The sequence below is a fragment of the Perca fluviatilis genome, chromosome 16 (assembly GCF_010015445.1).
Source record: "Perca fluviatilis chromosome 16, GENO_Pfluv_1.0, whole genome shotgun sequence".
Classification (NCBI taxonomy): domain Eukaryota; kingdom Metazoa; phylum Chordata; class Actinopteri; order Perciformes; family Percidae; genus Perca; species Perca fluviatilis.
The window spans coordinates 8295596-8321275 of record NC_053127.1 but is presented as its reverse complement, the minus strand read 5'-3'; the positions used below and the strand labels follow the sequence as shown (position 1 = coordinate 8321275).

At 40.7% G+C, this 25680-nt stretch overlaps 2 protein-coding genes across 2 annotated transcripts in view; one reads left to right on the top strand and one right to left on the bottom strand.

Annotated features, from left to right (window-relative positions):
- The window catches only part of si:dkey-183i3.6 (LAT2 domain-containing protein), a 17293-nt gene extending 11795 nt beyond the window's left edge, over positions 1 to 5498 (top strand). Inside the window, exons 9-12 of the mRNA XM_039776700.1 lie at positions 1879 to 1934; positions 2030 to 2089; positions 2172 to 2231; positions 4935 to 5498. Coding sequence (XP_039632634.1) covers positions 1879 to 1934; positions 2030 to 2089; positions 2172 to 2231; positions 4935 to 4966 — 208 coding nt within the window. The 3' untranslated portion in view covers positions 4967 to 5498. The remainder of the gene's footprint in view (positions 1 to 1878; positions 1935 to 2029; positions 2090 to 2171; positions 2232 to 4934) is intronic.
- A 53-nt stretch (positions 5499 to 5551) lies between these two features.
- Positions 5552 to 25301, bottom strand: pgk1 (phosphoglycerate kinase 1). Its single transcript, XM_039777504.1, has 11 exons — positions 25078 to 25301; positions 21817 to 21867; positions 21550 to 21705; positions 20296 to 20440; positions 16301 to 16404; positions 16084 to 16203; positions 12566 to 12680; positions 8436 to 8615; positions 8164 to 8341; positions 6358 to 6456; positions 5552 to 6259 (listed from the first exon to the last, which is right to left on the bottom strand). The coding sequence occupies exons 1-11, from the start codon at positions 25140 to 25142 to the stop codon at positions 6219 to 6221; spliced, it is 1254 nt and encodes a 417-aa protein (XP_039633438.1). The 5' UTR covers positions 25143 to 25301; the 3' UTR covers positions 5552 to 6218.
- Between the last annotated feature and the right edge of the window lie 379 nt (positions 25302 to 25680).

The following is a 25680-nucleotide window of genomic DNA, read 5'->3' as shown; positions in this document are numbered from 1 at the left end:
AATTAAAAATAATATTTTACTACGCTACTAGGAAAAATCATGCCATAATTAAATTTTAAAAAGAAAAAGGAAAGTTTAAATGTAAAATGATCATTTGAAAATGTAAAGTGCAATGTAAAAAGTCAAATTTAAAATGAAAAGCTTAAATATTTGAAATCTTTTATTGATTGAAATCAAATATGAAACTCACAATGTAAAATGGAAAAGCTTAAATGGAAATACTTGAATTAAAATCTCAAATAGAATTTCTTCTTTCAATTTTCAATTTTATCTTTTGAATTTGGCATTTGGCAATTGCACTTTGACATTTTAAGATTCACTCTTTCCATTTCAATTTAACATTTGGCCTTTCATTTGGACTTGACAGACTGCTGCTGCTGGCTTGGCCTCTTGTTTCACATTAGATGATAGAAACTGATGATGTAGGCTAAACACAAATGATAATTTCATGCAACAACATGCAACTGTATTTAAAGCAGATTCTGGTGTCCACCTTCGCCCTAGGTGTGTCTGTTTAATACATCGACGAAGACAACTTCTCTCTTTTGATGTTTTATTTAATTAAGCAACAGTACAAACATGGGCGTGGGTAGCTCTGCTATGGCTGTGTGTTTGTGTGTGGTTAGATCTTGAGGACGCACACACACAATCTCAACCTGGTAGTCATCCTCTGAACTGTGACCGTCTCCTTTTTCTTTCTCTCACTTTTTTCTCCGGGTGGCGTGCGCAGCGTATATAGAGTCTGCGCTATTCTCTGACATGCACTCACAATCACTCCTGATAGACGGCCTTTTGTACAGCCTATGTACTCTTTCAATGTGTTCAAACAGAAAACCAGCCACATTTCAGGAAATAAACATGTCCATGATTCTACTGAGAGACTTCCAGCTGACAGCGGGGTCCGTGAGACAGGGTGTCTGGTCCGCTACGTCTTCCTACTTTGTTTTTTTTTTAATGTTTTTGAACTAAACAGTACGGAATAGAGATTGATTATCACTTATTTTGTTGGTAACCGTTGTTGTATAATCACAATATTACACTTGAAGAGGCTAGACGGGAGGGCATGAGATGGGAGGTCTCATGGGAGCCATACACTTTGCTGAAAAAGTGATTGTATTCATTAGCATGATTGCCGTACTGTTTAGTTCAAAAACATCCAAAAACACCAAAGTACAAAGACATAGTGGACCAGACGAGAGCTTTTATTTTGAAAAGTCGAAGCTCGGGGACTGCACCAGCCCGGAGGGCATGAGACGGTACGGGAGGTCTCCAGGCTGCAGCCATACACTCTTGGGATCGCGTCCCTGCCGGCTAGCCGGGATCGCCTCCCTGCTGGCCAGTGATGCTCACAGACCCTGCTGTCAGCTGGAAGTCTCTTAATAGAATCATGTACAAGTTTATTTCCTGAAATATGGCTGGTTTTCTGTTTGAACACATTGTCATCAATATTAACAAGGTTTAAAATGACCCATTTTTCAAATTTGGATCTATATCAAATGAACCAAAAAGTACACAGGCTGTACAAAAGGCCGTCTATTAGGAGTGATTGTGAGTGCATGTTGGAGAATAGCGCTGTCCCAATCTAGTCCTCACTAACACAATATAATAATATTTCAGTTTAAGCATTTATATTTAAGCTTTGCATTTTAAATTTGACTTTTTACATTCCACTTTACATTTTCATTTTTTAAATTTAATTATGGCATGATTTTTCCTAGTAGCGTAGTAAAATAATATTTTTAAATTTGATCTTGCTTAGTTTTCTCTTTGGACTTTCAATTTGAATTATGAATAAATATATCCTCCATAGCCTCAAAGTATTTAGGATGTACGCACAGAATAAAAGGTTAAAAACACATATTTCCTGTTGTTTTATAGAGCTCCACTCGCCATCACAGTGTATGAAAATGAAGAGACTAAAGAAAGAGTAACTGGTGAGCATCGGTCCTTTAAACTAAAAGACTTTGGGAAGAATTGAAAATATGTTTATGAATAATTGTTCTTGGTTTAAACATTGGTTATGTTATAGACGCTGATGAGACTCCAGGTGTCTACGCTAACATCATCCCATCGTTGCCAATTAATAATGGTACAGTATGTTCAATCATTGCATCTAAACACTGAAGCCAAAATCAAATATCAAAATATCAAACTGCTGTTTCACCAAACAGAGGACGACGACTACGAGAACTCTGAGTTTCTGGACCAAGTTGTGCAGGAGCAAGAAGACGGTGAGTGCCATAAATAATAATTATTAGTATTAACAAAAAGGTATATTTTATATAGGTTGGTTTTAATCAATAATCGGGGACGACCAAAAATATTCTACTCACGTAGAAGCCTGTTTGTATACTACATTAGTATATGTGAACCGACAGACTGAACTAATCCAAACAGAGCTGCAACATTTAGTCCAATAATCAATAAGTGGATCAAGACAGGAAATGAATCAGCAACTATTTTGATTTTAGGTAAATCTATTAAAAGGGAAAATTTGCCACCTTTAACGTTAAACATTTCTCAGTGCGTGTTATATTGACCGAGAAAAATGCAGTTCGCTAGCCTAGAAATCTAGACGCACCCTAGTGGCAGCAAATGTAATGTGCAGCCAGGGTCAGTCTAGCAACTCTCCGTCGGCTTGCTAGCTGGAAAAAACAAACTCTGGTCAGGCCAATCACATCGTGTATAGAGTCGGTGGGCGGGGCTTAACATAATGACGGCAGAGTTGTGACGGTTCCACCTGAATTCCCTGCTACTTGAAAACAAAGAAGATGGCTGCTGCTGCTGGCGAACAGCGGTCTTTGGAATCGGCTTTGGCTGCGACTCTGGAAGACTTGGAGTTCAGCTTCTCTTTGAGAAAAGAACAAAGAACGGCACTGAAGTCATTCTTAAAAAAAGAAGATGTGTTCAGAGTTTTGCCGACCGGATACGACAAAAGTTTAAAGGTCCCATAGCATGAAAATTTCACTTTATGAGGTTTTTTAACATTAATATGAGTTCCCCCAGCCTGCCTATGGTCCCCCAGTGGCTAGAAATGGTGATAGGTGTAAACCGAACCCTGGGTATCCTGCTCTGCCTTTGAGAAAATGAAAGCTCAGATGGGCTGATCTGGAATCTTCTCCTTATGAGGTCATAAGGAGCAAGGTTACCTCCTCTTTCTCTGCTTTGCCTGCCCAGAGAATTTGGCCCACCCACGAGAGAGAGACGTCATGGCTTTCAAACGACCAAAGTGGCAGTTGGTCAAGGCCCCCCCTTGCCTGCCCCCCCTCTCTCCTCCCAATAGTTAAAGACACAAATGGCACATACTAAGGAAAGCTCATTTTGGGACTGGCTCTAGTGGCTGTAATTCTGCACCAAGGCTGAATTTCGGGACAAAGACTTCAGATACAGTATTAGGGGACCACTAAGGTCTATATAAAGAGACTTCAGATACAGTATTAGGGGACCACTAAGGTCTATATAAAGAGACTTCAGATACAGTATTAGGGGACCACTAAGGTCTATATAAAAGAGACTTCAGATACACTAGTAAGGGACCACTAAGGTCTATATAAAAGAGACTTCAGATACAGTATTAGGGGACCACTAAGGTCTATATAAAAGAGACTTCAGATACAGTATTAGGGGACCACTAAGGTCTATATAAAAGAGACTTCAGATACAGTATTAGGGGACCACTAAGGTCTATATAAAAGAGACTTCAGATACAGTATTAGGGGACCACTAAGGTCTATATAAAAGAGACTTCAGATACAGTATTAGGGGACCACTAAGGCCTATATAAAAGAGACTTCAGATACAGTATTAGGGGACCACTAAGGTCTATATAAAAGAGACTTCAGATACAGTATTAGGGGACCACTAAGGCCTATATAAAAGAGACTTCAGATACAGTATTAGGGGACCACTAAGGCCTATATAAAAGAGACTTCAGATACAGTATTAGGGGACCACAAAGGTCCATATAAAAGCATCCAAAGAGCACCATGTCATGGGACCTTTAATCTATCAACTAGCATTGCTCTGGTTGGTTGTAGCGCTGTCCTACTGTGAACATGCAAACTCCACACAGAAAGGCCCTGTCCCGACCGGGAATCTGCAGGGCCTACTTGCTGTGAGGAAACAGTGCTAACCACTGAGCCGCCATGCTGTGACTAGGCATTTTCTCTCCACGCTCACCTTTTGACATGATTGAAATCAAGAGCAGGATCGGCGATTCCCCCAGTAATTTTTTCCTCTCTCCACCCTCGCCTACTTGCGCACTGAAAAAAACAACAAAAGATACAGCTTGCTTACCAGCTGGTAGCATGCAGCTAAAGACACAGGGTAACGTTAGCTTACCGGTAGCATGCAGCTTGAATTTTCCAGACACCACGGCCACAGCTGGAGTCGGAGAAACAGAGCTGGAAAATCCTGTTGTTTCCCTGGGATCACCGGTGTAGCAACATTTTGCCTTTCCCGTGAGAGTTATGGAAACAAACCGTGAAGGTTAAAAGCACGGGTGCTCCAACGGGACTCCATGATGCCTTCAGGTACAGGTTGTAAACTAATGGTGCATTCAACAGCACTGCGTTAATTATGAGAAACTGAAATACTTTTGTTGTAAAGTACCCTTCTGCCATCTAGTGGCTCTTATTGTGGCATTGCCGTCACTGCTGAAAATTGAATCGAATCGTCGATTTGGAGTGTGTGATGACCTCCCTATTTTCTAGTCTCCTTGATCCAAATTTTTTTCAAAACATGCAATTTTAAGCTTGTAGCACGAAGTTTGTGGTTTCCCGAAGCCAAACAATTATCTAGAAAATGTACTTCCGTTGATCGAGACTAGCTAGCTGTTACACCAATGTATTACATAAGCTTTCAATAACACTTCTGACATGTTCTGTATCTCATGGCTCAAATATTAAACATTCATCCACACTCTTTTGTAACAGATGAGCCGGATTATGTGAATGAAAACGGCTGACTGCATGACTGACTGATGTGGACGCCGGCAGAAAACATCAACCTGCACTCTGAACGTTCTGCTGTGTTAAACTGAACTTTAGTTGTTTAATTTAAATTTTTTATTCCTGCCCCATGTCATGTGCCAATGATGTGGACGGATTTGTGAATAAAATGCTCATGATCTCGATTGTGTGTGTGAAAACTGAGGCTGCCATCTAGTGGTGATAAATACATTACAACAAACCGTGAACACTGAATACTATGGTTTCTCAAAGGATTAGTTGTGAAACTGAGTATTAAGTACTCCTAAAAGTGACATTTAGAACTTTAGTGGCTAATTCCTACTAAAACTAAAAGTAAGAGCTTTAAAATCTTTGTTGACACCCAGATACAGACACCACTGCTCCTAGTGGGTCATATGTGATGAATGAGTGAAGTTACTTTTATAAGAGTCTATGCATTGTTTATGAAATCCGTTACATATTATACAGTTAGTTTTTTCAGTGAGTTGACGGATGATTGTTTGAATAATAAACTGTGTTATGACACCATTGTATCATGAGTTACCCTCTGATTAAGACTTGAAATGAGGAAACAGTGACAGTTAAGTTTTTACAGAGACGGTTTTATTAATCTGAACAGATCAGGTGAGATCTACACCACGTGTCCGTCTGAAGCAGCTCAGAAACCAACGACCAGATTTAAAGACATAATGTCTACGTACACACACAAAAGACAAACGTTTCTTTATATATATCCTGTATGTATACACATGGAGGGTGGTGCAGTGACGTTTCCAAAGGGTAAGTATGCAAAAGTGACACAGCAATTACTCACATTCACACAGGAGCCGGTGTTTAAGTGCCTAAGGGGTAAACGGTTGGAATAAACCCAGATTCAGGGGACAGTAACATGTGTTTTCAGACGTTTAATTTAGCAGGTCAACAGAAAAATATATCATCTGAGCAAACAACAACATCCACCTTAACAAACCATTTGATCTAATGGTTTCTATATGCAGCAGTTTGACTTTTAGAGTTTCCTCTGCGTGTTGAAGTAGGGCTCGTAGAACTCGTTACAGACAGCATCGACAGTGAATTATTCTCTGGTTTTACTTTAAAAACCATCACTGAATAAATGATTAAATGACTGGTAAAGCAGCTGTGTTTGTTGTTAAGGTTTCAGGAGTAAACCGGAGTAGATACACACCTCTCGCGCACACACACTTCCACGCACACATTCACACAAACGCCAGCGGGCTGATGGGAAGTTTAGGCGCTGCTCAGTGCGTCCACACCTGGCAGGACTTTACCTGAAAGAGAGAGAGAGCAAACATACAGTCAGCATCACGCTTTAAGAACACAAACACTGTGGTGAGTTAGGGTTCATGTTGGCGTTTCGGTGCCTCACCCTCCAGCAGCTCCAGGCTGGCGCCGCCTCCTGTGCTAACATGGCTGACCTTGTCTTCTGTGTTCCACTTGGCGCAGCAGGTGGCGGTGTCGCCCCCGCCTGGACACAAACACAAATCATACACCACTTAAAAAGGTTAAATTACAACATCTTGTAAGACCCGAGACACACCGAGCCGATAATCGGCCGTCGGAGAGTCTGGCGAGGTCGGCGACTCGAGTCCGTTCGGTGTGCCGTCGTCAGTCGGAGCAAGTCTGTCACAATACAAATCCCAACGTCAAACTAAATCCTTCAAAATAAAAAAACCTGACTAATGTGTTTCAGGGTACAACATACAGTCTGAAAAGTGTTGATTTAAAAATACATTTTGTTCCCTTCTTTAAGCAACGTACTGAAAACCTCCACAGCGTTGTGCATTTTAAAGCTCAGCAAAAGCTAATATTTGTTTGTTTTAAAATAAAAATCGATACAGCATAGTATCGCGATTTTTTATCGATCTTTTATTATATACAGTATGTGTTGGTCAGTTTGTCTGCTTGACAATCCCATTTTGCAGCAATAAAACTGAAGTGAGATGAACAAAGAGAAATGTATCTTTTTAGATAAAACAAATGTTAACAGTTTCCTTTTAGGGACATCATTTAAAATTGGGAAAAATTAGAAGTTGGAAAATAAATTGCAATATATATCGCAGAACATTGAAATATGTTTAAAATCGCAATGATCGTATCTTCGTATCACGAAGTATCGTGATGATATCGTATCATGAGGCCTCTGGTGATTCCCACCTCTAATGTTTTTGGAAAATAAAAAGTTAGTTATTGTCCCTCCACTGCAGCTCAATAAAATACTATTTTATCTATCTATAATAATAGCAGACATTTTGTTTACCTTGATTTGATAACGTGATTTGTTCATTTAGAGATGCATAACTTTTGAGGACATTTCAGTGTTTAAAAAGTCCAATGCATTATTCCCTTAGGATTTATTTATTTTGTTTTTTTAGCAGTGGGGGCAGGTCTGTCCGAACAAGCTACACTTAGAACGGACCCACCGCGGTGATGTTTTTGGTGGAGCTGTTGGTTTAATAGTCGACTCTGAAGAAAGCGAACGTTTTGACGATAAACTACATCGACACAACAGTATGTGGAGTTAAACTGGACGGGCCTAATAACCTCTGAATAGTTCTACTTGTTGTTAAATTGCAATGTGAGGGCAACCGCGACTACATTTTTCATACAGCCCTATTTCTGATACCGTGGCGGCAGGAATTTTGCCATGGTGGGCCGCCACTACAAAATCAACAGAGGAAACACTGCCAATGTGTGGGAATTTCTCCCATCTAGCGTTGAGATCATATATCGCAATCAACTCTCTCGCGCCACGCAGTTTAAAGTTAAACATTACAGCTCCGGTAGCCTCCGCATTTTTCTGACGACGCCCGTCTCTTGCTCTTTTCAATATTCTTTTTCTGGGCGAAGAAGAGGAAGACTCCTGTTCCTGAAATCTGAGCATTAGCAGCACCTGGGAGTTTATCATGTGACAGCAAAAACGTGAAAGGAGAGCAGTATGTTCTGTATGTCCCTTACCGGCTAACGTATTTCAAGATGGAGCATGAACATGGAGCGTCTACCCCAGTTCATGCAAATGTAAAATTCCAAGCAAATAGGAATACTTGGAATTGATGGTGGTGGTAAAATATTCAGATTTTGATAATGAACAACTACACACGTTACAGACTGGACCTTTAAGGACAAGGTTTTTGACCGTGCCAGCCAGGCGAGAATATAGCTTCGTCTTCCTTACCGATGATTGTGATGCAGCCTGATTTGGTCACCTCGACCACTTTGTCCATCATGCTCTTCGTCCCTTTGGCAAAGTTGTCCCACTCGAACACGCCTACCGGGCCGTTCCACACGATCTGCTTGGCCCGGCCCACCACCTCCGCGTTGGCCTTGCAGCTCTCTGGTCCACAGTCCAAACCCTGCAGAGGAAAGAAATCATTACCCAAACAGAAGCAAAGAAAACGGTGAAAAGAAGAAAAAAAAAAAAACGAGCTACATCTTGGGTTTTCTCACCATCCAGCCGGCGGGGATGCCGGCAGCGACGGTTGCCGTGCCGGTGGCCGCTTTCTCGTCAAACTTGTCGGCGGTGATGAAGTCGACGGGCAGCGTGATCTTGACGCCGTTCTTCTCTGCTTTGGCCATCAGGTCCTTGACGATGGCAGCCCCCTCCTCATCGTACAGGGAGGTACCGATCTGACACGAGAGAGAGAGAGAGAGAGAGAGAGAGAGAGAGAGAGAGAGAGAGAGAGAGAGAGAGAGAGAGAGAGAGAGAGTATCTATCATCTCTTTATATCTTGTAGCAAACATCTTCAGTTGAGAGTTTAGAGGTTGGCAGATTCAAAAGATATTCAGGAGAAAAACAGATAGTTCTATATATTTAATATTCTGGTGTTTAGATGATCAAACAAACTGAATGGTTGTTTAATTTTGTCTTTAAAGCTTGGAAGGGTTAGGAATAATGGATTAATAGTTAGCATAGACTTGGATTACTCCAGCAGTGACGTATGAAGTTCGTTGTAGACAGTAAGGGTGCTTTCACACCTGTAGTTCGGTGGACTGGAAGTTGCAACATCGTTGCATTTTTCGTTTGGTTTCACATGGCTCTTCGTTAAAACGCACCAAACACTGTAAACACACGTGACGCGGTCGTTTGTTTATTGGACAGAATATCCCAGACTCACCCGACACTTCTGGTCTCAGAAATAATGGAGCAACACCACATTTATAACGTCTCGGGTTTCCTGGTTTTGCTTTAGGGTTTGTAATATTTTAGAAGAAGGTGAACAATGAGCAGTTGACAGCCAGAGAAGGAGAGTGAGATGATGATGATGTCATACAGACGACCAGTGATTTGTGCTCAGAACAGCTTATGGATATGAAAGTTATACCTTAAATCATCATATAGAAGTCCATAAATTGTGTGCAAGGTTGAAATTGCAGGCTAGTAAATGCTCCGTTTTTGGTTCACCTGTATTTGGGTTGGATCGCGTTCTAAAGTGAACCGAACTCTAGTTCCCTTGGAAGTGAACCGAGACCCCTGTTTTTAAGCGGACCAGAGTTCATTCAGATGAGCTTTCGCACCAGCCCAAACAAGGCAGGTGTGAAAGCAACCTAAAAAAAAAGGCCTGGAGATCGGTTAGTGACTTAGGGTGTTTTCACACATACCTTGTTTGGTCCGGACTTTCGGACTTTTTAGTTTGATCCGAACCAAAATTACAAGTGTGAAACCTCCCCCGGACCGGATCAAAAGACCAACTTTTGGTCCAATAAAGAGGTGGTCTCGGTCCGGACCAAACTGAACCATGGTCCGGTTCGTTTATAGTGTGAAACATTTTTTTGGATGGTTCGGACTTTCGGACCAAATACAAGAAGCTCTGGCAGGCTCTCCTCGTGTTACAAGACCAGGGAAGGTCTTTTAAGGTGCTGACACACAGAGAGACAGAGAGAACTTTCATGTGTGAAAACGCCCTTGCTGTAGTTCTGGTACTAAAAGGTCTACAAGTTTGTGGGGATGAGAATGTCGCTACAACAACCAGACAGAAAGAAAGAAAAGCGGCATATTTTTACATAAAACATTTGACTAGCGCAGCTTCATTTTTTATATTCATTTTTGGTTTGCAAATCATCTGTATGGAAGGAAAAGAAATCAAGTCCCAGGAAACAAAACCACCCGTGTCCCCTCCAATCAGAATGTTCATTTGACCAGTTGCTAGGTAAGGAACATGCTGGGAAGCTCAGCGATTGGCCGTCTTTCTAACATTCTAGAACGCATTGCTGATTCAACTAAAAGAAGCTACATTCTGGGGTGACAATAAAACTAACCAATCACATTTCGACTCCCCCAGGAGAGATAAAAAGTACTTTTGTTGGGGTCACGTTCATGACCTAAATTTGATCTCCAAACAAGATTTAAAGAGATAGGCTTTTTATAAAAAGGGTCAGTTCACCCAAATTACAAAAGAACACATTTCCACACTTCACCGTAGCGTTATCTAGCCATACAAATATGAATTTGTCCCATTTTTTTGAGATAGCCGTCTCTTGAGATGTCTGCCTCCAGCTCACTACAATGGAGGAGAATGGAATATAGTTTTTGGTGACATTTGATTTAAAAAAAAATTAAATTAAATAAAAAAAAATAAGGAACTTCTAGAAACGATTTAGGAGGAACTTAAAATTAGCTTTTGGGACTATTTTCTACAAAAAAAAAAAAAAAAAAGTGGATTATTCAGAGTGGGGGTTTTCAAAGTCTGACACTTTGGGCCACTCTTCAGACAAAACCATTCTGAGCCTCAGCAATGTCTCCACATATTTATAGTGCAACCCTACACACCAACAAAAAGATGATATTAAAGGATAGTGTCACTCCTATTCTTATTCTTCCTTGTCTGTGGTAGTCTACAGTTCCAGACCTTTGGGGTAGATCCAGCTTTTGGGGGATGTAAACGGGAAGTATAAGGTCGCCATGGAGTCAGTCAAAAGTATTCCGAATGGGCTATTAGGAGTTCCTGTTTGCAGTGTATAGACAGCCATCACTCTATTACTTTGATTGTAATGAAAACCTAAAAATGAAGATACATTTCTTGAGGTATATGGAGCATCTTTTTCTTGTGATTTCTAAGCAAATCTATCAACATTTATTCATGGTGTATATCAGAGATAATGACATCCTCAGGAAGTGTAAGTCGCACTCAATCTAAAAATATATGCATCATGTCTATATGTTTTTTTGTATGAGAGTTATGTGCCGGAGAAGGAGTACGATTCTTGGCGCTAAAGGTTTTAAAGTACCTCACTGGGACACTGCTGCTCCTCCAACAGCTGCCTGTGTTTCAGTGCTGGGAGCATTATATTGGAGCGGTTGTGGATGAGGATATCTCAAAATCTGTAAAAATAAAACCAAAATGATTTCCATGGCTAGATACCGCTTGAGAAGTGAGAAAATATGCTCTTTTGTTATTTGAGTGAACGGACCCTTTTTTTAAACAAAAGCTTGTCTTTTCAAATCATTTCGTCGGAGGTCAAATTCAGGTCATGAACGGGATTCTCAATCTCTGCTGTGAAACTAACAAAAGAAAGCAGTTTCACAAGACTGTTTGAACACCAGAAACAGTCAACAGTGAGCCCAGCAGCTCTATTAGAGAAGCACGTTGGCTTAGCGTCGGATGGTTCTGGCATCCTCCGTCGCCCAGTCGTTCCTGACAAGGGACAAAATGCGCACAGGAAACAATCATTCACCGAAATGACCAAGCAGGCCTGCCATGTTGTGTGATCCAAATTTTCTTCAAAAAAAAAACGTATAATTTTCAGCATGTAGCGTGCAAGCTCATAGTTTGTTTTTGTTTCCAAACCCCATTGTGCAATCCTGTGTTGTAAAATGACAAATAAATAAACCTTGTGATCTTAATGTAGCATGTGCAGCTAACTAATATAATCACAGGAGCTGGGTGTTTGGTGAAATATGATAGGTCATTTGCGGGCGAATTTTTCCTTTACAAATGACAGACATGGCCGATTCACGCGAATAGGACTTAAGGTGGTAAGTTAAAGCTTTGGTGCGTACCTTTTTGATATTAATGAACGTCAGTTACATTCAAGCCATCGCCAAATGAGTTGCTGCAACTCTCTCTGGATTTCTCAGCATGACTATGTTCAGACGATTGTAGCGTCCGGTGACCTCCCCACGCAGCAACTCAAGTGAAGATAATGACCTCCATCATGTTTTTTTAATCCTCGGTGTCCTCCTTGGCTACTAGCAGCTGTGTGGAGAGAGGAGATGCTAAGCGAGGTGTGTCACTGAAGGCTTGTGTCATGTGGACATGCCGACAGTGTTGTTTTCATTACTTCGAATTCCTCATGGGGGCCGACAGAAACTACGCACTATAGCTTTAATGCAGAGTTTCTCAAATGGGGGTACTCCTAGGGGTACTCCGTAATACTGCAGGGGCGTACGTGAGATTTTTGTATGCATAATTCCTAAAATAAATATACTATGATAACAAATTAATGTATTGATGCGCTCTAAACACTTGAAATGGAGGCTAGACTTTAAGTGTTTTTCAGTTACACGTTTGTTGTTCAGCCTGAACACGCACAGCATTGTCCCTCTTTATACTAGGTTCCCCCCCTCACCCCCCCCTCACCTCCATGTTGTTGAGGACTTTGAGGAAGGTGAAGGCCATGCCGCCGCCAATGATCATCTCGTCAACCTTATCCAACATGTTGTTGATCAGCTGGATCTTATCTTTCACCTTCGCTCTGAAACACAGACGGACAGAGGCAGCACACATCAGTATAGATAAGAAACACACACCTATAGAGAGAGAGCAACATAAAACAAGGTAAAAACAATAGACAGAGTTGGATTTATGTTCCGACAAGATAGGCATGTGTTTTGTACAAACTGATCCGTAGACACAGTACTAAACTGGTTTAAACACTTCTAATAAAATCTGACCTGGGCTTAAATAGCTTATTAAACTTTATATTTGGGTCTCCTGTGATGCTCTAAAGCTGTGCTAAGACAGACCTTAGACCTGAAATCAACAATTAATTTCGTTATTGATTATTCTGCCGATTACTTTCTCGATTGCTTGAGAAATCTTTTGGTCTGGGTGTAATAATTATTTTAAATGTTAATAAATAGTGAAAAATAACATCAGTTTCCTAAAGCCAGAGGTAACCTTTTGAAATCGTTTTGTATGATCGACAGTCCAAAACACAAAAGATATTTAGTTGACTGTCATATAAAACAAAGAAAAGCAGAAAATGTAACAAATAAAGAGCTTGAACTCATGAAGTTTTTGGCATTTTTGCTTGAAAATGACTCAAACAATCTAGCGATTAATGAAACATTCATTTTCCGTTGATTAATAATAGCTACTGTACTTCATTCAGCACTTTTCAAAATAAAGTTATTAAATGCTTTACATAATTCATTACATTCACATAACACTTTATCATATACAGTCAAAGTGCTTCAGACATGGATGAACCAGGATAAAAACATTTCTGGATTGTAATGAGGCGAATAAAATCAGTTACAACAAAATATAATAATAAAATGGCATACCTAACAATGATATACGACTAAAACAATAAAACAGAAAAGATATGTTGGAAATTAAATTGCGTGGTAATAATGAAAAGCGCTTTTTTTACAAAAATAGAAGTGATTTAAAAAGATTGGGCAAGCCTCATCGATTAATTGATTTCTCTTTGTAGCATGAACGTTTGCTGTTCAGCTCGCAATCGTCGCAACAAAAAGATACAAGTCGTAAAATGCTGTCTCATGGTATTACAAACTGTTGTGTAGTTGGGTTTTGATCTCTAATAAGCCTTCAGATGAATTAAACTGTTACTTAAACTGACTTCCTGGGTCGAACAACATCAGGTCTTTCAGTTATTAATAACAATGTTCTTGGGATCATAAATACGGACACATACGAGTCCACCCAAAAACAATCCAACTCTTAACTGCGCATCAACTAATCATTGATGAAAACATCTTTGACCTGAATTAGAGCCATCAAACATGATATATCAGTTTCTCTGCAGCCTAATGAACCGAACTCTTCGCTGGCTGATCATTACACACTAATGATCAATGTCCTCTGTCGGTGTCCTGGAAAAAGGGGATTGGTTGCGCTGCTCGACGCCGAGCAGGAGCGACCGTTACACAATGCACTTTAAAATGGACTCTGACACAAGGCCAAAACCCACATGTGGCCACCGGCAGCTCGGTTAAACGGAGCGTCTGAAGCAGCAGCTTCGCCCGCGGTTGCCTCTGAACTCACCCAACTGGGACGCCACAACTCGGACCAACACAGGAAAACAAATCTAAAACCACCTGCAGCAGCACAGACGCATAAAACCACAGGAAGTTGTATAAGGTGGCAGCATTTCGTTTCTTTTATTGCATTATAAAGTAAAGATTTTGTTATACCCTCTGACCTCATTGATTACAGATATATTCAGGATTGTAAATTCTAAGATATTGTAGTTTCTGTCACTGAACCTGCGTAACATCTGACAAGATACGATGGTTTCAGCTAAATTGTTAGAGAGAAATTGAATTTCAATTCAAGTAACTTTATTTGCCCCCAATGGGCTATTAAAACAGGCACAAATTAGCACATAAAAAAGGACAATTCAGATACAGTACAAATATGAATAAATAGATAATTAAATACGTAATGCATTGCCTAATGCCATGCATCAGTCAGTTTGGGGTGAATATGCTCTTATTACTAAAGTCTTGGTTGATGATAAACATTGGCTGTAGTTTTATGACTGAGTATATTAGAGCTGGGCATTATATCGATATCGTGATACAAGACTCAATATAGTCTTAGATTTTTGATATCGTAATATGATATAAGTGTGGTCTTTTCCTGGTGTTAAAGGCTACATTACAGTAAAGTGATGTAGCTACTTTTCTGAACTTACCAGACTGGTCTAGCTCTTCTGTTATTTGCCTTTACCCACTTAGTCATTGTATCCACATTACTGATGATTATTAATCAAAAATCTGTATCGATATTGGGAGGTATTTGGTCAAAAATAGTGATATTTGATTTTCTCCATATCGCCCAGCCCTAGTGTAGATGCACAATATTTGTATTTTAGATCAAACTAAAGTGCCCTTCAGTATCCCCAAACAAGTGAGAAATTTGAGAAAGTTCAGCTCATCTGCTTCTTTTATCGAGAGTAACTTTAAACTAGATCATCAACCAAACAGCCCTGAAAATATCTCTGGCATAACAATGCAAGTGTTAACCAATAAACTAAAATACACAACACTGCGTATGACTCATGTCTGCTGCTCGCCATCTGCACACTCCGTGATCGTGTATTAAAGAGAGCAGTAGTACCGTGACACCCCAGATTACATAATGTGCTTATAGTCTCTATTCCTGGACGGTCACCTGGGTATTTGAGGAAAAAATAAAAAGAGGCTGCAGTGTAATGATATCTAAACCGCAGGGAGGGAGGAGGAGGGGGGGGGGGAAAGAGAGAAAGAAAGAAAGAAAGACCCTGGCAAAGAGGTTTTTACTTTTTCTTTTTTAATCAAATGGTCCAGACAGGAAGTGTTTAACGTTTGCAGCCTGGTTTGGTTTGGAGGAAAACAACCAGCCGGTACAATGTCAAACACAGCGTAGGAGGTTGAAAATATACAGCTTCTGCTGGGGTTGAAAAGGTTCCTGTGAGGCTGCGTTCAAAATAAAATAAAATAAATGCAGCCCTCTTACTCATTTCAAGCCAATCCAGTGGGTGCCAACTATGGCTACCAAGGTTATGTAAATTTCAGGAAGATTTGTCTTTTTTTTTTTTTTATCAATTTATTCCTCTCTCCTTTCAGGTAAAATATATCAAAGTGACCAGCTTTAATTTAGAGGCATTGGTCTGGTAGGTGGGTTGGATATCTTGAATACACCAAAAATCTTTAATAAACAGACCTTGATCAAAAGGAAAAAATATTATAAACCTCTGTGCAGTGGTAAGGAGTCTGATAAGTCTTTAAATTCATGGATCTGATGCTACAACTGGACTTCCTAGATCGTATTTCATGTTTCATGTCCTTGCATAGTTTCTTTAACGCAGGTCTGTTTAAAGTCTGAACTCCTGGCAACACATCCAAACTTAAATTAACCGTTCTCACCCTCCAAGGATGGCCAGGAAGGGCCTCTGAGGTTTCTCCAGAGCCATGGCAAAGTAGTCCAGCTCCTTCTTCATCAGGAAGCCAGCCGCCTTCTGCGACAGATTGACTCCCACCATGGAGCTGGGAGAGAGGAGGAGGAAGAGGAGCGGGAGACATCACCATCACATCGTCACAGATATCACTTCTGCAGTCCTCCATTGACCACCATCCTGCTCACCTGTGGGCTCTGTGTGCCGTGCCGAAGGCGTCATTGACGTAGACGTCTCCGAGTTTGGACAGAGATGCCCTGAAGGAGTCAATATCTGCCTGGGAGGCCTTCGTCTGAGGGACAAAAACGAGAGAGAAAAAAAATTAATACAAAAAGTGAGAGAAGAAGGGGAGGATGAGTGCAACTGTTAAGCAGTGGCAGATGGAAACAAATGAAAAGGGTATAGGAGGTTGTCTTTTTTATTCTTTGTAAAGAAAGTTATATTTCCATTTTATTTCAACAACACTGTTGAACATTGAAATTCAGGCACTAATTCAGGTTTTAATTTCATAGTTGTGAGCAGCTGCTGCACCTGTTGCATTATCATGCTGAAAGATCCAAAGCATGCCTGCAATGAGTTTGTTTTTCACTAAACCAATATCTAATGTCCATACTCGCATCACAACAGTTGCTAACGGGACTACTGATTTAACGGCAAAAGAAAATCTTAATTATTGTGCGTTAACTCCCACTTTAATTCAGATTTATGGTGAAATAGTGCCACCGGGAATAAACCGATCGTACTCTGAAAATTCCACAGTCGAAAGCAAAAAGCTCCTTTTGTTAAAGTTTAGATTTAAAGTAAAAAATAAATAAAAATCGTGAGACCCCTGTTAATTTATCAAAGCAAATCACAATTTTGGGAAAATTTGAGCCAGCAAATGTCTCCGGCTTACCGCCACCACCGAGGTGGGTCTGTATGAGAGGCAGTAGGGGTCATTGTGGATCAGGTTCCTGCTGCACTTTAACAGTTAAGGTCGTGACTGTGTGACTGGAGGGGAGAGAAAGGTCAAGAGATCTCTTCGGTGTCGTTCAAATGTCAGACGAGTACTGCACGCAACAGTTCCCGCCTTCAGATTTTACACTTAAAAATCAACGGCTGTGTTTTTCCATTTTCACGAAAGGGAAAGGGCACCACGCTTGCATTCTTAGCATTATGCACTTTATAGTATCGTATAGTACGTATGGAGATGGGACACTTTGGGATTCTTCTGAGATAGTTTCAGCCTCTCTCTCTCTGTCTCTAAGAAAGCTTTGTATAATGAACTAAAAATAAAGTCTGATACAGTACAGCAGTACAGTAGAAACCAACCCACGCATACCAAGCAGGCCGCTCAGGCCAGGAAAAGTAACACGTCCAGCCAGGACCTTCAGGGTAAATGTCAGCAGGTCAGAGCTGCTGATCCGTCGCAGACCGTCCTGAGCCTGGATCTGTAGTTATTAATCAGACCATCTGAATCTCAGCTTAATGTATGAGAAAGACTCTCAAGATCATAGCAGAACCACTGAATCCTCTACAGCCTGAATACGCACACTTACCCTCAGGGGGGGAAAAAGGTCAGCAATCCATTAGGAAGTAATAAAATCCTAGAGCACCATGGAGCATCATTGATGGTGTGAGTCATCAATGCTTAGCGGGCAGCCTTACAAAATAAATTTCATTTTAACACTGTGCCTGGTTTAAAATTCTCTGTTCTTCTTTTGAGTTAATCTTCTGAAATCTTTTGTTCACAAATGTGTCTGATATCACTCCATCATTCACTCGTTTCCTCTATAGTGAGCGGTAAATTGAGACTTCAGACACTTACGAATCAGCATCATTGACAGGTGCAGAATCACATCAAAATTATACATCTAATAAAGAAAATAAAGTAGTTTACATGCTATAGACACAACCTATTTTGTTCCATTTGAGATGTATTTTACAAATAAAACAATGTAAATCAAACATGTTACAGAAAACAGGTTGTGAATTAAAAAGGTGGTTTCTAGGGCTGCTCACCCTTAGTGGATTAGTCGACTAATGGGTCGTTTTGGTCATAGTCAACTTAGATTTCTTTAGTCCATTAGTCATGTTTGATGCTTTTCTCATGCTGAGAGATGACATCTCTGTTGAACACAAGAATTAAAGTGGTGCTTTTGCATGACTCTTGTGGAGAAACTCAGATTTACAGATCTGTCGATTTAAATCAACTAATCAATACAACTGAATGAGTGTTAGTCGACTAAGAATTTCTTCAATTGAGCACAGCTCTAGTGGTTTCGGACACAGCCAGAGTCTCTGCACCACTCCCCACTATGTCATCAGACAGTGACGCAGCTATTTCAGAAGGACGCTGCAGCTGGAGTGACTTTGCGTTTTCCTCCAGGCGACACAGCAGAAAGAGAAGCACAACCAGTGTGACCAGATTTAACACCAAAAACTGCCCATAGTACATAAAAGCAGCCTAATTTTTGTGCTTCGAATTGTATTTTTTTTGTATGAAGTATGAAATAATTGTATTTTTTCAAAGTGTGAAATGAAATATGATATTTTTGTTAAAATAACACACATGCAGCTTTGTCTGCATCTTGACAACATTATTGGTTTTGTCCCGTGAACAAGTTTGGCCCCTCAGAGCCTTTGTTATGATCTGTGGCTGAATATGAAAACTAAAATAAAATACGGTGTTCAGAAGATGTACCTCTGGTCTTTAGGGCTATACGTTTAAGCATCCCAAACCAGTTATGTTACTGAATTGAAAGTCTCACATCAAACAGATCTTTACTTTTATGAACAAATCGTAACCTTTAATAGGCTTCCATTACAAAGCTGGAACGTTTTTGTCAATCAGTCAACTGTGATCATCATTGTGAGTTGAGTGCCCTGTCAATCTTTTCTTCCTATTCTTAAAGTTGTAGCAGACACAGTGACAGTGCCTTTGTCAATCTTTATACCAGTGGTCTTCAACATTTGTTTTAAGCCAAGGACCCCTTAACTAAAAGAAGGACTGAGCAGGGACCCCCTACTACATATATTGTAGAAAATGAAGTTGCATATTAAACTGGGCCTACAATAACATGTGGGCAGCCTAAAGCCTTTATACCTTTTTTTTTGCATAGAATACTAAGCTATTATTAATTGTTGGCATGATTTTATAAATCATCTTTTAATGTTACACATCCATGTGGCAGTGAATTTTTAGGATTAAATAGATTGTGTAGCCATCTTAGGGACTACCTTACATATAGGCCAGTAAGCCTATCATCACTGGGGATTTACGTATATTTGCTAATCATATGTTGGAATTATTAAGACATTTGAGAGAGAGAGAAAAAAAAAAAATGACAATAATTTGAAGGCCCCCCTGCAGTGACTCTGAGGACCCCCTAGGGGCCCCAGACCCCCTGTTGAAGATCTCTGCTCTATACTAACTAGAGGACCGAAGGAGCTGATCTATTGGGAGGTATCCTTTAACTTTTCTTTGGGTTAGTAAAGGCACCTGAATTATCACAAGTTGCCCAAAACCATTTTGACCTGACAAATCCAATACAAAGTTGGTCAATGGAGCAGAAAATTCAGTTTCAAATAACTTTTAGTTCCCAAGGGGGCAATTCAGTTTTACAGCCAACCCATCCACACACAGACACTTGACAGTCTTGTATATAGCAGAAGGAATGAATGAGTTGGCATAGCGGTTAGCTTTTAATATCGGCACATGGTACCGCCGACCTGACTGCATGATAACCAATCCATTACTAAGTACATGATTAGGTTGGCACAATATTCTGTCTGCTTTCTGGACAACTCATGTTTTCCAGAAAGAAGAGAAATCTTTTAACTGGGTACCAGTAATTTTTGAGCATACCTTAACAAGGTCGCTCAAGCTCATTTTGTCTTTCACAGATAGTCCATTAAACCAACAAGAAAATGTTAAAAAGCTCTCAATGAAGGCTTGATAAAATGTGCATAGAATATGGCCCAATCTGACAAAACAGAGCACCACAACCACTTCGTGTGAAACGACTGTCTCCACACAGATTGATGATTGAGAGACCGGGCTGCCAACAACAGCGTTGGGTCGATGTGTCCCAAGCAGACTGGAAAACCACCCACAGCTGATATGATCATTTATTGTTCGGACACTGAATAAGATGTAATATTACAGGATACAAGAATCAGAACAGGCTGGGGGACAGCTCACCTTGTTTCCGGAGGCGTCCTTGCCTTTTCCCTCCTCGGCGACGTGGAAGCGAAGGTTCTCCAGCAGGATGACGGACCCGGTGGCGGGGTCGGCGCAGGCAGCCTCCACCTCCGGACCCACGCAGTCCTTCAGGAAGGTAACGTCCCTGCACAGTCAGAGGAAACGCTCAGGACGTGTGTGTGTGTGTGTGTGTGTGTGTGTGTGTGTGTGTGTGTGTGTGTGTGTGTGTGTCTCTCTCTCGATTTCTGATGAGTCATTCTGCTCCAACAACGTGTGATGCGTTTGGTGGATGATGGATCCAGTGTGCTGTTGTAGTTATATCTCATTGATAGAAGCTCAAGAGAGATACGGTACCTCTACTACAGCCATGCTGCCAACGCAAACTGAACATTCCCAAATTTCTGCTGCTTCACATTAAAAGCGTTCCAACTTTTAACCAACAGGGTGGCTTTTATTGTGAAGAGGCCACAGGAAATGCAATGGTTTGGTCACAGATGTTAGCATTTACTGGTTATTGCTCACAAAAAAAAAAAAAAAAAAAATAAGTGATCACAAAGTAGGCTTGCCGTGGTGGTGGGTGTAATCGGCGTTACAGTGTCTACTCATACACCGATTACTTTACTTGCTCACATGCCTGCTCCTACCATCGCTTGCTTTTTTCTTTTCTAAAACTGAACCCATTTAGATTATTTTTGCAAGCAGGAGTCAGATTTCACTCATCCCCTGACGAGATGATGGTGGAGGATTTGGTGTCAAAGTGAAAAGCAAAGTGCAGAATCAGGCGATTTACACAATAAAGAACATATTTGTATTATTTATAATAACTTATCAGTGTATTTTGTTGCCAGATTCACTCGCGGACTTGAAAAAGGATGGGAAAATACACAGCGAGCCTATGGTTTGAACAAACCAACTGGTTAACACCCATTTTATATCTATGTTATCATATTCTTCTCGGTGCTTTCACCTCTGGTCTCAACCCAGCGGCTGCCGAAATGTGCAGCGCAGCGAAAGCTCGACCAGAAAGTCAGAGGGGCACATTTCATCACCGTGGCATCCCCACTACAAAGCAAGACAATCCTAATTCCCAGGGCTTTGTCAGTGTATAATTACTTTATTATAGTGCTTTATAACTTTCATTTCTTAAAACACACAAAAAAAAATATGAATATTCTAATTATGAATTGATGTATAATTTATCCCTAGTTTAAGCAATTAAAAGAAGGAAACGTGTTATTAAGACCATCAACTAACCTCCCCAGCAGGGTCTTGAGCTCGGCAGCGACGGGCTGCAGCGAGTATTTCTCAGGCACAAAGTTTCCGTCAGGGCGGCCCAGGTGGCTCATCAGCACAACGGACTTGGCTCCGTGGTCCAGGCAGTGTTGGATGGTGGGGACGGCCGCCTTGATCCTGAAAAATCAACAAACTCTTCCCTTAAAGAAACGGTTTGCTCTGCTGCAAATATAAATTGTTCATTGTTATTTTGAGAACAGATGCTTTAGAAATTAAAAAGGACTTTACCTCTGGTTGTTTGTGATCTGCTTGTCCTTCATTGGAACGTTGAAGTCCACCCTGAAAGACAAGAAAACTTGACTTAATTACCAGAAAGAAACGGCCTACTGAGATACTGTTCGATGCATTAGGGACATTATTTGTCTTTGTGATTTCCCATATTTCTACAACGCACATCTGGTGTTCTCCAGCTGTAGTAAGTAAACATGTAGTCAAACACAATCAGCGAAGAGCCAGGCTTTTTTTGACAAGAAGAAATGTAAATCAAATCCAAGGTCTACTTAAAAAAAATAAAAATACGTATTCAGACTACTCCAAAACAGTTTAGTTAGCAGTTCATTGAATAAAATAACCCTCCCCCACAAGCAAAACTATAAATCCAAAGATAGGGGAAATACTTCTTTATTAGAGGAAAGGTATCAAGGAGGGAGTTTTTACAACGGGAACTCTGCAAAAAAAATAAAAAGTATAAAATCTTTGAGTAGACGGAAATTGAGTACCACGTTAAAGAGCATTTTACCACTCATTTCTGAGCAAGTGCATCCAACTGTACGCGTCCATTTCAAAAAAAAAAAAAAAAAACACCCCTGCAATCTTTACACTACACAGCTTGTTTTGTTGCTGCATTGCATTGCATTGCATTCTGGTATCTGTAGGATTATTGGGTATCCGTACAAAAAGGCAGTCAACACAGACACGTTCAGATACTTTTATCCAAAATGCCTTTTTGGCTGGTAGCGTTGCTCTGACCACTCAGCTGGTTGCACATGCAGCGCTGCACGCTGGCAGCTCACGAGAACATGCTGCGTCCCTCGTACTCCAGGCAGTTACATAATCGGCACCTCCTTCCTCCCTCTGTCGGAGGACCTGATGCACTGAGACACATGATCAGCACACACACACGCACACACACACACCAACTCATTGTCTTTAGCCTGAATCCCGACGGTCAGCAATTCAGTGGCTCAACAGCTCCCGTGCCAGCTAACAACTGCAGTAGTTTTCCACTCTTACATCGTTCCATCTGTTGCTGCATCGTTTGAACGAGCACACACTCGACTCACATATTTGGCAGAGGGAGCGCTGCACAAATAAGCTCAGTGGATGATTTAAACCTTGAAATAACTTCAGGGATGCAACTAACGATTATTTTCATAGTCGATTAATCTGTCGATTACTTTCTCGATTAATTGATCGGTTGTCTAGTCTCTAAAATGTGAATCAGTGTTTCCTAAAGCCCACGATGACGTCCTCAAATGTCTGGTTTTGTCCACAACTCAAAAGATATTCAGTTTACTGTCACAGAGGAGTGAAGGAACTAGAAAATAGTCACATTTAAAAAAAAGGAGCTGGAATCAGAAAATCAGTTTTACTCTCTCCCCAAAAAACAGATTAATTTAATAGTTATATAAAATTGATTACTCTTTGCAGCCCTAGCTTAGTTAATGGCAAATCTAAGATCCCAATAAAAAAGGAAAAACTTTAGATGATTTGTTCCTTCTGACGTAGGCAGCTATTGGGTAGGACGGCTAGTTGGAACTCACCATGTCTGCTTGTTTACTAAAGTAACTAAAAACCTAACTTTTTTTATTGGCAGCAGAATGGTAGGCTTTAAAACAATGTGTCTGGGCTTTGGACAGAAAAATAAAACCTGTTTCGGCTCCATTTTTTGTGATTAACTCAAGCAATAAGATCATTTCTGTTTTTACAACTTTAATCCTGATGTGCTGCAAAAAAAAAAAAAAATAAATAAAATAAACAACAAACATGAAATTAATGCTGCTACAGTGAAGGCTGAGCAGGCGTGATGCTTCTCCAGGAAGTCAGTTCATTGCCTCTATTGGATTTGGCGTCTGAACAGATTTCTGTCAGCCACTGCCGGGTCGCTACAGCAACGTCCCGCCTTCTTCCTTTTAAATCTGGACCAGCAGCTGAGAAAAACGCCTCCCCATCTACAGCTCCAAGTTCATAAAACACATACACAGCATGCTGCGACAGGCCCTGGGTGTGATATGAAGTAACTTATCGCATTATTGTTCAGCTCTACGCTGAGACTAACTCAACATGGAGAGAATGTGACCTTTTAACACTGAGCGGTGGGACCTGGAGGCCGCTGCTGCTGCCGGTGAACCTTGTCCTATGCTGCCTGTCATTGCAACACCAAACTGAGCCAACCAAAATGGCCCTCTGACATTTCCACAGGGTGTCGGTTTCAAGTGCACTTCCATCGTCAATGGCCATCGCACTCTGTAGAAACTAGGGCTGTGCTCGATTGAAGAAATTCTTAGTCGACTAACACTCATTCAGTTGTATCGACTAATCGATTAGTTGATTTAATCGACAGATCTGTAAATCTGAGTTTCACCGCAAAGAGCCGTGCAAAAGCACCACTTTAATTCTTGTGTTTACCAGAGATGTGCTCGTACGGTTCTTGGAAATAAGTCATTCAGCATGAAAAAAGCATAAAACATGACTAACAGACTAAAGAAATCTAAGTTGACTAAGACCAAAACGACCGATTAGTCAACTAATCAACTAAGAGGGAGCAGCTCTAGTAGAAATATCCCGCAAGAAAACCTAAGTATAACGCTGGTGCATAAAATGGAAATACTCAAGTAAACTACCTCAAATTTGTACTTAAGTATTTTACTTAGTTACATTCCACCACTGACTAAAATACAATGTTGAGATACTCCGTAATGAGAGTAGAACTCACTACTCAAGTACTGTAACGTAACATTTGTAAAGGTCAATACTTTAAGAGGTTTTTATAGACTAACAAATAACATACATTACACATTAATCAAAAAGACAATAGTTGGATTACTACTGAAATCCCTCAGATGATCAATGCACTGTGTGTCACAAATATATTACATGGATTATTTAGATTATTACAATGATGTTACTGCACCCATAGACTGTAATATATATATATATTATATAATATTAACAGTCTATGGCTGCAACTCAAAAGATTGACTAACTACCGTTACGTGCCGGATGCAGGCGGTTGCATCCATGCAGCATCTCCCCACAGGCACGTACTGTAACAGGGAAGGACAAACAAACGTGACGGCCAACACGTTAACACCGTTAACCATCAGTTTTAGGTCACCGTGGGAATACCACGCAGTCTGTCACCACATGATTTAAAGGTTTGCAGAGCGGAGAATCTCCCACATGTCAGATACCGTTTAGCTAGTTTAGCAGACGGTGAATAATCCAATTTCCGCGTTGGTTCAGGGCAGCTAGGCGATATCCGCTTACCTCATAACGACCCGCTTCCCCTTGACGTCCACCTTGTCCAGGGTGAGTTTCGTAGACAGAGACATGTTGCTTGTTGTTGTTTGTTGTTGCTTGTTTTTGCCGGTTCTTTCCTGCACCTTCCTTTGCTGGGGATCCTCCGCTTCCTTCGGTGGTTAGCTACCGAGTGGCAGCAGTGACCTTTAATGCGCAGCGGAACAGCGGCAGGGCGGCGAGTCACAGAGCACGCCCCCCACCCCGCTGCTGATTGGCTACAGCGGGATGACAGCCTTGTATTCGATTGGATGTGGTTTCTGTCTGTTCTCTGACGTAGACATTTTGCTGTTATAACAATTTAGATTGGATTGGGGTTGCACCCCTAAAGACTACAAGTACTTTTCCTTAAGTACTTGTACTTTACTTGAGTGTTTCTATTTTCTTCTACTTTATACTTCTACTTCACTACATCTCAGAGACAAAAATTGTACTTTTCACTCCATTATATTTGACTTTTACTTTTATCATAAAAAACATGTTTATATATGATGCAGTTTACTATACTACTTTTCACTCGTCACCTGACGAGACCGACAAGACGATGGGATTTGGAAAGTATCTTAAATTGGT